General features: G+C 42.4%; 1 protein-coding gene across 5 annotated transcripts in view; it reads right to left on the bottom strand.

Moving 5' to 3' along the window:
• The window catches only part of Atg7 (autophagy related 7), a 272025-nt gene that overhangs the window by 241492 nt on the left and 16643 nt on the right, over positions 1-13890 (bottom strand). For all 5 annotated transcript variants that reach the window (XM_029557052.1, XM_029557053.1, XM_029557055.1 and 2 more), the window contains 2 exons: positions 2339-2505; positions 1716-1770 (listed from right to left, as the gene is read on the bottom strand). In XM_029557052.1, coding sequence (XP_029412912.1) covers positions 1716-1770; positions 2339-2486 — 203 coding nt within the window. In that variant the 5' untranslated portion in view covers positions 2487-2505. Of the gene's footprint in view, positions 1-1715; positions 1771-2338; positions 2506-13890 lie in introns of those variants that run through there.

Raw genomic sequence — 13890 nt, 5'->3', positions numbered from 1 at the left:
TGTGTATTAGTGCATTGCCTGCATGTATATAAGTACACCCATGTTGTGCAATGCCCAAGGAGGTCAGAAGAGGACTTCAGATCCCCTGGACCTGGAGTTACAGACCATTGTTAGCCACCATATGTGTGCTGGGAATCAAACTCGGTGCTCTACAAGAACAGTCTCAGTGCTCTTAACCTCTGAGCCACCTCTCCAGGCCCCGTGTAGAAGATTTAAAAAAAAAAAAAAAATCACCCTAACTACTGAGGCTACTTTTCAGAAACCCTCTTCCTTTGCTTTTCTCTTCCCCCCACCTCTGCTTGGGTCAGCTACTTTAGATTCTGACTCATGGTTCCCCCCTTCTGCAAAGAGACAAAATTCCATCTGAGAGATGTGAAAAGAATGCACTTATGCAAATGCCTAGCTTAATATGTGCACAATAACTATCTCTCTACTCACCAGCAACTCCCGATAGCTCCAAAGTAGGAAAAAAAATTCTTTGAAGATATATTCATTTTATGGTGGTACAAGCCTGAAATCTTAGCACTCAGGAGAAAAAGAAGCAGGAGGATCAGGAGGTCAAGGCTAGTCTTGGCTACATAGTGAGTGTGAGGAGTCCAGGTAACATGAGACCCTGTCTCAAAAAAACAAAACAGTAGCAAATAAGATGCATCTATTACAACTTTCTGTCTGTCCCATAATGCCTTGGTCAGTGGCTCATATACACAAGTTGCCTAATAAGCATTTGTAAGTGAAGGAGTCCTAATAAGGAGGGCTGGCAAGATGGCTTGGCAGCTAAAGGAGACTGCCTCACAAGCCTGACGACCTAGTTCAATCCTCAGAACCCACAGTGCATGAAGAAAGGGCTGGAGAGATGGTTCAGTTGCTAAAAGAGACTCCCGAGCGGGGCATGGTGGTGCATTACACAAGTTGCCTAATAAGCATTTGTAAGTGAAGGAGTCCTAATAAGGAGGGCTGGCAAGATGGCTTGGCAGCTAAAGGAGACTGCCTCACAAGCCTGACGACCTAGTTCAATCCTCAGAACCCACAGTGCATGAAGAAAGGGCTGGAGAGATGGTTCAGTTGCTAAAAGAGACTCCCGAGCGGGGCATGGTGGTGCATGCTTTTAATCCCAGCACTCGGGAGGCAGAGGCAAGTGGATCTCTGTGAGTTCAAGGCCAGCCTGGTCTACAAAGTAAGTTTCAGGACAGCTGGGACTACAGAGAGACCCTGTCTCAAACAGACAAAAAAAAAAAAAGGAGAGACGAGAAGCTTAATCAATTGCATTGTTTTGAGGATATTTCTTCTTTGGATTATGAACCATTAAAAAAAAAAAAAAAAAAAAAAAAGGAGAGAAGAGAGAGACTCCTGAAAGTTGTCCTCTGACTTCTACACGTGCCATGGCATGTGATACCTGCACATATATATGCATATCATATACACACATAATAATTTTGAAAAGAGGTACTAATACAGAATCATAACATATTAACTAAAACCAGGAGGGATGTTATCTGAGTTTCCACCCATCGAGATGGTCCTGGGCCTGTAACAGGCTCTAAGAAACACTCCTTTCTTCCTACTGAGCAAAGGAAGCAGAGTCCTCAGGCAGCAGTGCTTGTCTTGGTGGGAAGTGCTGCTCTGCTCCGGGGAGCTTCCTCAAGAGGCAGTTAGGATGCTCATTCTTTGCCAAAAGCAAGCAGTATTCTTTAGACTTTGCACAAGTAAATACTTACGTGTCAAAGGCACTGAACTCCAGTGTTAAGCGGGCAGGCAGGCCGGCAGAGTCACCTGAGAGGAAATGTTACTACATTTCAATAACAGGCCACAGGGGCAGTACACTCAATAAAAAGGTCTGTAGCTAGTCTTGTCCAAGGTGCACTATCTAAGTTCTGCTTGCCCATGACACACAGGTGACAAATGCAGAGATAACTTGGGGATGTGACAGAGAGACAGGGAGGGATTTGTAAACAACATAAAAATGATGTTCTGGTCTTTCCTGGTTCCTCCCCCAGGAAGCCAGCACAGCAGTATTTGCTTTTAATAATTTGGATTTAACTACCCCTTCTCTTTCCCAAAAAAGGGGAAAAGATATTTCAAAAAATGAACTTGGGGCACAGGCAAGAAAGAAGTAAGAAACTATGGAAGAACTGTTACTATTAAAAAAGGAAGTCTCTTTCTAGAGGAAAGCCAGTGCCAGGGTTTGCCTGGGGAAGAGGCAGCTTGCCTACCGTGCAGGAGGCCCCTGGCGCTACCTGACAGGACTGCCAAAGTAAGAGAAATAAGCACCTGAGCCAGAATACGGGAAGCTGGTCCACACTGGGTGCAGACAGGACAGAGACAAGGCAGGGCCACCTACCGTTGTAGTAGTAACCCTTAATGTCCTTGGGCGCCTCGTCCAGGCGGTACTCGTTCAGCTTCTTCTGGGTCAGCTCGTGCCAAAAGCCAACGTCTAGGGCACTACTGAAGGGGGCAAACTGCAGCTTGGACAGTCCTGGGTCCCCCATGGCTGCTGCTCTTACCTGCCTACCCAAAAGAAAACCAAAAACCTCAGCAGAATAGAGAGAAGCCACAAAACGTGGTGAGAAAGAGCATTCATAATAGAGCTTCATCCAAGCAAACCAACAGGAGGTAGTGAGAAGAAACGTATGGGCTCCTGGATGACAAAACTGTTGAAGACACCCTGCTGTCTTGCTGAGAGCACAGCTCAGAGGCATTAGGGACAGTCACCATGCCATGACAAGACCTCCTCTGAAATGGCTCCGTCTGTGACACGAGAACTCAGCACCTGTTAAAGAGCTGCTCCCCCAGCCCCTCTCCCAGGCCCCCAGCATCCACCCTGTCACTGTGAGACTGATGACAGCAGATTCGTTAGATCCTGTCTTTAGGGACCATCTTATTTCATGTAAAACATGACTTTGAAAACCATGAGGAGTCTGCCCGATTGTCGTTTAGTCTCTTTATACAGGTGATTCTTACAAGTAACCCCTTCTCGCCTTAACTTCCTTCCTGTTTTAGTGCTGGGGTTGCAACCCAGTCTCTCCCCCTCAAGACAAGTACATAGCACTGAACTGCACCAGGCCTGCCCTCAACTTCCATGCATCTTTCTGTCTAGTCAGGGTCAGCCTGACTTAGGCACTGACATGACTCCTTTGAGACAGTCACGGACTTCAAACACAAAATCCAAAGTCCTGTCAGCCAGAAGAATGCCAATCTGAGCTGGGCGTGGTGGCGCACTCCATCATCTCAACACTTGGGAGGTAGAGGCAGGAGAAGCAGGCATTCAAGATCATCTTTGGCTACCTAGTAAGTTCAAGGCCAGCCTGGGCTGCATAAGATCTTGTCAAATAAAAGGAAGGGCAGGGGAGGAAAGAGTGGAGGAAAGGAGAGAGAGAGGGAGGCCGGCCAGAAAGGTGAGTTGGAATTCTGTCTGTGTAGGAAAAATATTTGAGCACCTGAGGATGGGATGTGGGGTAAGTCATGCCCCACCTCCCACCAGCCTGAATGTCTTTGAAATCTCACATTGTATCTCTTTTCCCATACAGGGGCTATGCTAGGGTTCTGAGCTGTTACACAAAAATTTTGTGTTCTATAGCATGATACAAATTTTAATGCTTCATTTTCCCACATAACAAGTGAATTTGACCCTGCAAGCAACCTTACATGTACATCACACATGTACTGTGTTTGTGTACCAACCATGTGGTGCACCATGCCTGCGTACCATTACCTGTGAACCACACATGTGCACCACACCTGTGTATCATGCATATACATAATGTATGTGCATGTCTATAAAAGCACGCCAGTCAACCACACCTGTACATACCCGTAAACCACATATGTGTACCACACTTAGGTGTTCATACCCCAGTGTGCACAGCAGGAGCCAGTGTGGTGGAGTCAGTCTCATCACTACTGTATTTGGGAATTATCCAACTTTTAGTTACTGTCATATATTTAATATTCTAATACTGTCCAAGCCAAAAGAAAAATGAAAATCAACTCAGCAATGATCCTATTTACCAAAGAGATTTTTTTTTCCCTGTGCCCTAGCTGTGTGTCTATTTAAAGAACAGGCTTAAACTGCTCTGGCTCAGATTCACCTACTTTTGCATCCTGGATATGACCATGCACCCAGGCTGACTTACCCAATATGGGTCTGGATAAGTTGGGTTAACTCTGTCGGGCCCCTTCTACTTAGTCTCTGTTAGGCAATACATTTTCACTATTTTTCCTGGGTTTCTGGCTGAAAGCACATTAATTTCCTAATATTTACTCTTACCTACTTTATACATTTATACTGGTTTTTATACCCCAGAGCCTACAGCTCCACTTTTAGAGTCTCTGTGGATTCTAGAAATACAAAGAAATGCCACACATCCGCCACAGGCCAGAAAACTAATTATGAAGTGAGCAAACCTGAAAATGTTTTATTTAAAATCTGTTATGAATTAACTATCTCCTAGCGGCTGATTTTTTAAATGTGAACATTTAGAGAAAACTTCTACCACGTACGGTGCCTGTTATCGCAGCATTGGGCTTGCTGAGGTGGGAGGTTCAAAGCAAGGCTGGATGACATAGGGTGTTCCAGGCTTGCTATATGGCAAGAAAAAAGACTGAAAGAATGGGAAAGGGCCTCTAAGGCAGCCCCTTTTGGAGGAGCTACTGGCAGTTGATGGCTGCTGAGGGAGGGATAGCCACTTAGTTTTGGGGCTATGGGGTTACTCATGCTCCAGTAGACAGCTGCACACTCATGTGCATATGTGCAGCATTAACTGGACTCGGATTTTTTTTTAATTTATTATTTTTTATTTTATGTGTATGCATGTATTGCCTCCATGTAAGTAAGTGCATTTGTGTCATGCAATGCCTGCAGAGGGCAGAAGACGCTGTTGGGTTGCCTGGAACTGGAGTTATAGACAGTTGTTAACTGCCATGTGGGTGCTGGGATTCGAACCCAGGTCTTCTGCAAGAACAGCCAGTGCTCTTAACTGCTGAGCCATCTCTCCAGCCCCATGGACTCAGATTCTTAATAGCAAAAAATAGAGAGGACATGAGAGCTGGAGGGGAGACAGAGTGGGAGCACTATGGAGAGTTTGAGGGAAGTGGTGGAAGATGGATAATGATCAATACGCATCGTGAAAATGTATGGAAGGCTCAAAGAAGTTTTTAAAAATCATTAAGAAAAGAGAAAGAAAAGAAACTGGGCATGCCTTTAATCCTAGCACTCGGCAGACAGAGGCAGATGGAGCTCTGGGAGATTGAGGCCAGCCTGGTCTACACAGCACGTTCCAGACCAGCTGGGGCTACAGGGAGACCTGTGTCAGTGCCCCCCCCCAAAAAAAACAAAAAGAGAAAAATGAAAAAACTATTTCCACTGTGAGGATTAACTACACTTAATTTTTATTTTTTATTATTTATTTTAATTTAAAAATAACATTGTATGAATTTATTTTTTTGTGTAAAGGTCAAACAACAACTGAGCCTTCCACCATGTGGCACCAAGGGATCACACTCAGATTATCAGACTAGGCAGCAAGGGCCTCTACCTGCTGAGACATCTCACTGGCCCTATTTACTTATGTTTTTATCCAAGTCAGACAATGTCATAATGAATGTTTAAAATTTATCTCCTGTATGCCTAAGCAAAACATACAACTTTTGCCTTTTAAAATAGCACAAGAAAACAGTCATAAGCTTTCATGCAATTAACCAGACAGTTTTAATGATTTATGTTAGTATTTATAACTTTCTCCAGTAATTCCAAAATTTGATTTACTTAACTGTATTCCAGAAATGGATTTAAAACAACAGAATTCAATACTAAAAGTTTTGTTTTATATAAAATGTCTGTAAAACAAGCTTTGTAGAATTCTTTTAATTGGGAGTTGTTTAACTATAAACAGTTAATACAATACATTCCACTCAGGAGGGCTGAAGATACGATTCACTTAAAGGCCTCTATAAACCCCTTTAGAAAGTGACTTTTAATATGCTATGTAGAGGATTCTTAAACTTTTTCCATTTGCAATCACTTTATGCTCGAGAAATTTAAAAAAAATTATTTATTTTTATGTGTGTTTTGCCTACATGTATGTAAATACACAATGTGCATGCAATGTCCAGAGGCCAGAAGAGGGAGTCGGATCCCTTGAAACTGCAGTTACTGATGGTTGTTAGCCACCATGTGGGTGCTGGAACCCAAACACTGGTCCTCTGCAAGAGCAGCCAGTGCTGTTAACCACTGAACCATCTCTCCAGTCATTGCTTGAGACATTGCTTAAACAACCTGGCTATACATGTGGGATGGTTAATATTGAAGGCCATGATGAACAGTATCCCCAAACTATGAGTTAAATATTTCCTTCCTTAAATTGCTTTCTGACAGACATTTTGTTGCAATGACAAAATAACTAATACAGAAAACTGGTACTGAAAAGTGGGTTGCTGTGATTAGCCATATCATATGGTTCTTAGGCCTTTGGAACTGGATTGTGGAAGAAATGTGGAAGAGCTTGGAACTTTGTGCTAGAAAAGCCCGAGGGCTGTCAGCAGAGCTTAATGGGCCACTTTGGAGGGAGTATGGGAGACCAGAATGTTAAGAGATATGTGCACAGTGGAGGCTAGGCTTGTGAGGTTTCAGAGGGAACACAGACGCTATGAGGAACTGGGCTGGCAGTCACTTGAGTTATATTCTGGCAAAGACTTTGACTTCATTCTACCTATGTCCTGAGAACTTGAGTGAAGTTGTATTCAAAAGTAATGGACTAGCATCTGGAGAGATGGCTATGACTCACGACTATCTATAACTCCAGTTCCAGGGTATCTGACACTGCCTTGTGTTTTCTGTGGACACCAGGCAATGCACATGGTGCACATAAACACATGCAGGCAAAACATGCATACTTTTTTTTTTTTTTTTAAGTAGTGGACTAATTTGCTTAGCAGGAAATTCCAACACAGACTAGTGCTCAGGCCGTGGCCTGGTTACTGCTCACTGCTCCTATCCAGGTCTACAGTAATAGAGAACAAGTGGAGAAAAAAATTTTTTTTCTAAGTGTACTTGCTGTTTGGTAGAAGGAATTCAAAGTTGCCCACCAAGAGAATACAAAGCACCATTAAAGGGAAGCCCAGTGTTCTGTACTGGGATGCCATGAGGGAAAATCCCCACTCACTGCAGGCTCCCCACCCACTACAAGCTCCAATATACAAGTTCTTTTGGCAGGTGAGAGCCTCAAGAGAGAATGGCACTGAATAAGTTATCTGCTCAAAAACATGGCTCAGGCAAGGGTTTCCTCAGGGCAACACACAGAGGCTAATGTAACTGGGACCAAGGTGGTCAATCTACATCTTGAGTTAGCAGAAGAAGTTAGCAGGTGGTTTTTACAAGTATGAAAGATGCAAGAGTGAAGGAGTTACAGAGGCTTGTGCCAAGGTTCCACATGGCTATTGAGGCCCAGCACAGTGAGGCAGTGAAGGGGAGGCCTAATTTTCCATGGAGACATCAGGATGCAGACGATGCCAGAACTGTGAGCTGCTCTCTGAGGGAAGATGCATGAACAAGGGCCAGCCCAGGGGTGCAGGGCTGGAGCCCTCTGGAGCCCAGATGATTCCATCTTGAGCCACAGATGCCAGATATGGAGCTATATGATTTGAGTTTGCCCAGCTGGGTTTCAGTCTTGGTCTGATCTTTCTTTGCTGTACCCCCATTCCACCTTTTTGGAATGGAAATGTTTACTCTGTGCCATTGTATACTGGAAATGTAACTTTTTTTTTATTTTATGGAGTCCATAATAGACTGCCTAAATCTTAGAAGAGATTTTGGACTTTTGAATGGTGTTGGAGCTGTTAACAGTTATGGGGACTTCTGAAGTCAGACTGAATGTATTTTGCATTATGAGAAGGCCACGGGCCTATGGGGTCAAAAGTGGAAGGTTATAGCTTAAAAGTAGTATGTTTTGTTGACAAGGGGTAGACATGTGATGGTTAATACTGTCAACTTGACAGGATCTAGAAGATGCCTCTGGGCATGTCTCTGATGGAGTTTCTAGATTGGGCTTATTAGGTGGGAAGATCCACCCTAAACATGGGTGGCATCATCCTATAAGCTGGAGTCCTGGACTCAATAAAGAAACTGCTGCACACCAGCACTCATCTATGTTTCCTGACTGTGGATGCAAATGACCAGCTTTATCAGGCTCCTGGTGGCATGCCTTCCCCACCAGGATGGATCATACCCTAGAACTGTGAGCCAATATAAACTTTACCTTCCTTAAGTTGCTTTTATCAAATATTCTGTCACAGCAATGAGAAAAATAACTAATTCAACAAATATATAATAGGTATATAAATCAAACATTTAGTGATAATAAATCATAAAAAATATATTTGAAACTAATTCTTGGTTCACATAAAATTTACCATTTATTAAAGATGAGGTCTAACTAGAATACTAATTGAGATGGATGTATTTATTTTTAAGTAAAAAAATTAATACTTGGCTGAATATATTCAAGTGTGAAACAGAAAGCACCTTCAATGTTTTTTAGAGTTGACTAGTATTTTGATTCTATAAATTTCAATTCTAAGGACACTGCTTCAAAATGGCAGAAATGTCTCTAGGTTCATTACAGAAATTGTAAAATAATGTCCTAATCCAGAGCCAAAATTCAGTTAACAATTTTTTATAAATTCAAGTCAGAAACACGAACAGTAGTTTTTAAAATCAGACATTCTAACAATCCAATCCAATGACACACTAATGTGATTAATTCTGAGGAACGATGGTAGGAAAATGTTAAAAATCTTTATTTTCCATAATTAAACCACTATGCATCTATAAAAGCAGAAACCTTGTATGTGTAGTAAAAGCATTGCAATTCATACAATAGTCTCCATTTGGAGTCAAGGTCTTTCAGGCAGTGTTTTTTGGAGCTATGTGGCATGACAGCACAGAGTCCACAGGCCATCTGTTCAGAACCAAGGCTACAGCGAGGTCACGTGATCCAACACAGGTATCAGAAATCCCATGAATTCATTAGGAATATAATTTTGAACTAGTTTTTGGTTGTTGCTCATTCAGAAACTTTTTGCTGTTTAGTAATTAGTTTGTGGAACCCCGCCCGCCTGCCACATTCACTTAGCAACCCACACTGAGGTTAACAACCATAGTTTAAGCCTAGCAATTTAGGAAATTTTTTTCAAAGATTCATTTTAATTATGTGTATGTGTATGTGTTGTGGGGGTTGTATGTGTACACGAATGATGCAGGTGCCCAAAGAGGCCAGAAGAGGGTGTTGAGTCTACTAGAGCTGGAGTTACAGGTGGTTGTGAGCTACCACATGGGTGCTGGGAACCAAAGCTGGGTCCTCAGCAAGAGCAGCTAGTGCTCTTAACTGGTAAGTCATATCTCCAGCCCCATAGAGTTTTTGTTGGTTTGGTTTTGTTTTGTTTTGTTTTTTTTAAAATAAATGATGCACCATCTGAATCTGTCAAGTCACAACACTGTGCCAAAACAACACCCATCATGCAATTGCTACCCATGAGATAGGGCTAACTGCATTTAAACAGAATCCTGAAGAAACTTATTTACAATGTAGAATGAAAAAGCAGGCTTTCATGGTCTTCAAAGTAAGGACTCAACTTTAAAAAACATTACTTTAAAAAAGATTTTAGGTAATTAAGAGACTCACATAGAATAGGTTTTATCACATTTCCTCAAAGCTAGCCCATGTCCCAACATTCCTTACAGAATGTAAAATACAATATTTGATAAAATATAAAATGCAACATTCGGTATTCTCTTTGTGACTTGTGATGTAGTCTCTAGTTTGGGAAGGTAGGAACATGTCTTGACTATAATATGAGGTATAATTTATAGGAATTACTCAACATGTGGCATTTTAGCTAACAAGGTGACAATCGAGTTAGTGATTACTGCTGTCAAAGGGCATCTGGCTTGTTAGGAAAGATGTTCTTGGTGTTCGAGAAATTCATGGAACTTAAGCTTTGGTAACTGGATGAGTCATATTAATAAGTTCCTTTGTATTAAAACACTGTATGAAATGAAAAGGTTCTGGTGTTTATGTTTGCTGTCAATACTATCTGGATCTGTTACACCACTATGGTTAATTTAAATAACTTTATTTAATAATAATAATTTAAAAAGTCTCAGGGGGCTAGAGAGATGGCTCAGCAGTTAAGAGCACTTGCTGCTCTTCCAGAGGACCAGAACCAAGTTTCCAGTACCCATGACAGTTTACAACCACCTGTAATTCCAGCTCCAGGGGCTCCAACACACTCTCTGGCCTCCGCCAGAGGTATGTACCTCACGTGCACATACCAACACAGACACACACATGCACATAAAGAAATGATAAAATAAAACAAAAAGGCTCCATCTGTATCATTCAGAGAGGTTTCGCCAAATTTTCTGCCAAGACTGCTGAGTTTTTCACTTTGCCAAATGTTTGGATTTTAGAATCAGAAAGGAGTTTTGTCATAGTGACTTTGTAGAATATATTTCTTTCTACATGTCAAGTGCTAACTATGCAGGAGGAGTTGAGCATGGGCAGAGCCACAGAACAGCAGGATGGAGGAACAGGGCACCAGGTCCACTGGAAAGGCCAAGTGTGCTGGGCAGAGCAAGCAAGGAAAGGAGGAGCTGAGGACTGGCTGGTATAGAGGTGGAGGGCCCACTCTGAGCAACAGCAGCACTGGAAAGCTGCAGTGTGAGGCTGAAGGTTCTGGAGGGAAGCCAGCGGAAGTTCCACACAGAGTACCATACACTCCTGCAGCAGCTAGGGGCTGTGAAGGACACACATCAGTTCAGTCTAAGAAGGGCCAGGCATGGATGGAGCTCAGTAGGACAGTGCTTGCCTAGCAGGCAAGAGGCTGTGGGCTCCATCGCTACTGCCAGAAGAAAACCAGCAAAGAAAGAGGCTAAGGACTGGTGAAGACCTGGGTGAGGCAGAGGAGGTGAAAACAGAAGAGATGGGATCCTCCCTGGAGACACCTAGGAAAAGTGACCAAACGATATCTTCATAGACTCGGGGAACAACAGGGCTGGGGGCATGGCGCATATTGAACAACTGTGAAACCCAGATCCAATCCCCAGCACCCAAAACAGAATAAAACATGATACAGGGGGGAAAGCCAAGCCCTTGAGATGCCAAACATGACTGGCTAAGGGAATGGCTAGAGTTTCAAAGATAAGACATGAGAGGGTAGGCTACAGTCAGAAGGACAATGTAACACCCAAGACATGTCAACAGAGGACAGCAGTGGGCAAAGGCCCCAAGGATGACAAGGAAGCCCAGGATGTGACCCAAAGTAGTAAGGATGCATGGAGCTAGAGGAGCCCCATGTAGGGCACAGCTGCCTCTGACAGGATCTTGAAGTGTTTTCCTTTAAGTTTTCTTAAAGTGCCAGAGATCTGATCTTTGATTTTTGTCTTTTGGGTTTTTATTATTTATTTATTTATTTATTTATTTATTTATTATTTATTTAGTTTTTGAGACAGAGTCTCACTATGTAGCTCCAGCTGGCCTGGAACTCTATGTATACCAGGCTGGCCTTGTAGAGATCTGCCTGCCTCTGCCTCCCAAGTGCTGGGACTAAAGGTGTGCACTATCATGCCTGGCTATTATTATTATTATTGTTATTATTTTGTTTTGTTTTTGTTTTTTTTTGAGACAGGGTCTCCCTGTAGCCCCGGCTGTCCTGGAACTCACTATGTAGACCAGGCTGGCCTTGAACTCACAGAGATCCACCTGCCTCTGCCTCCCAAGTGCTGGGATTAAAGGCATGTGCCACCACGCCCGGCTTATTATTATTTTTATTTATTATTTTTATTTTATGTGCACGAGTGTATTGCCTGCATGTATTTGAGTGCATCCGTGTCGTACAATGCCACAGAGGTCAGAAGAGGGCTTCAGTTTGGAACTGGAGTTAAGGACCGTTCGTAGCCGCCATGTAGGTGTTGGGAATCAAACCCAGGTCCTCTGCAAGAGCAGTCAGTGTTCTTAACCGCTGAGCCATCTCTCCAGCCCCTGAGTTGATTTTTGTAAAGGGGAAGAAGACACAGGTATCTAGTTTCTGTCTTCCACATGCCAATACTCAGTTTTCCTAGCACCATTTGCTGAAAAGGCTATCTTTTCCTTCAATACACAATTTAGATGCCTTTGTCAAGAATTGGTTGGCTGAAGATGCATGCGTTCATTTCTCGGTCCTTTATTTTATTCCACAGGTTTACACATCTGTTTCTGTGGCAACACACCACCATGCTTCTACTATTACAGTTCTATAGTATATTTAGAAATTGGATACTATGACAACGTTAGCACTGCAGTTTGCTTAGGACTGTTTTGTCTATATAGGTCTTTTGTGCTTTCACATGAACTTTTTGTTTTATTTTGTCTGAGAAAAGGTCTTGTTATGTAGCCCAGTCTAACCTCAGACTCTCGATCCTCCTGCCTCTACCTTCCCAGTACTGGGATTACAGGTGTGTGCACCACACCTAGCTTCCTTCAAATGAATTTTAAGATTTTTTTTCTAGTTCTATGAAGAATATCATTTGTATTTTGATGGGGATTGTATTCAGTCTACAGATGGCTTCAGTGGTATGGCCATGTTAAAATAACACTGATTATGCCAATCCATGGACATGGAAGCCTTTCCATCTTCTAAGAGTCTTCAGTTTCTTTAATGTTTTACAGTTTTCATTGTAGAGGTAATCTACCTCTTTAGTTAGGCTTAGTCCTAGTTTCTATTTTGTTTTGTTGTTTTGAGCAACAAGTGGGATTGATTTCTTTCTCAGCAAACTCCTTACTGGCATAGAGAAAAGCTACTGAAATTTTAAAAATCTTTTACTGAGCTTTTGTAATTTCATACAACAGTTCTTAATCAAATTTAGACCTCCTCCCCCATCCATACCCCCCTCCCCGCAGTGGACCTCATGTATTCTGCCAGACATGTTAAGTCCTAAGCAGTCAAGCATTTGTACCCAGATGTCCTTTGGTGCAAGTCAGCCCATCTAGAGAGCGTAAGTAAGGCATACTCTCCTCCCCGAGTAGCAATCAGTCCCCAATAGTTCTCAGTCTAGGGCCAGCCTGTCACCCATTTCTCTCCTCCACCCTGGGCCTTTGTTTATTTTTTAAAATACTGACTTTGTAGCCTGCTACTCTGCTGAATGTGTTTGTCAGTTCTAGGAGTCCTGGTGGAGTCTTCAGAGTTTTTGAAGTATTGGATCCTATCTTTTGCAATCAGGGATAATTGGACTTCCTCCTTTCCTATTTCTTTCTCTTGCCTGGTGGCTGTGGCTAAACCTTCCAGTACTCTATTATAGAGTAGTGAGGACAGACACCCTTGTCTTACTGCTGACTACAGAGGCAACACTGTCACTGTTTTCCATTCAGTGCAACACTGCACACAGGTCTGTCGTATTCAGTCTTCACTATTTTGAGGCACAATCATTCTGTGTGTAATTTATCCAGGTTTTAATAAGGAAGGGATACTGAATTTTATAAATGACTTTTTCTTTGCATCAATTGAGATAAGAATACAATTTTTATCCTTGAGAACTACACAAAGTTAAAAAGCACCTGCATAGAGAGGAAACAGCAGAGCAATGAAACAACCTGCAGAGTGGGAGAAAATCTTCACAGGCCTTTCATTCCACAGAAAACTGACATTCAGAATACATAACAGTTTCAGTAAAACTCAACAATAAAATGACACGTAATCCAACTAGTGAATGGGCAAAAGAACTGAACAGACAGTTCTCAAAGCAGTATTAACAGCCAACAGATGAAAAACTGCTCACCATCCATCTTTAGTCATAGGGAAATACAAATCAAAGACACAGTGAAATTCCAACTCAGTCAGAATGGTCATTATCAATAATAATAA

Source organism: Nannospalax galili, unplaced genomic scaffold (genome assembly GCF_000622305.1).
Source record: "Nannospalax galili isolate Female #2095 unplaced genomic scaffold, S.galili_v1.0 scaffold406, whole genome shotgun sequence".
NCBI lineage: Eukaryota > Metazoa > Chordata > Mammalia > Rodentia > Spalacidae > Nannospalax > Nannospalax galili.
This window is presented reverse-complemented; position numbering and strand designations above follow the sequence as displayed.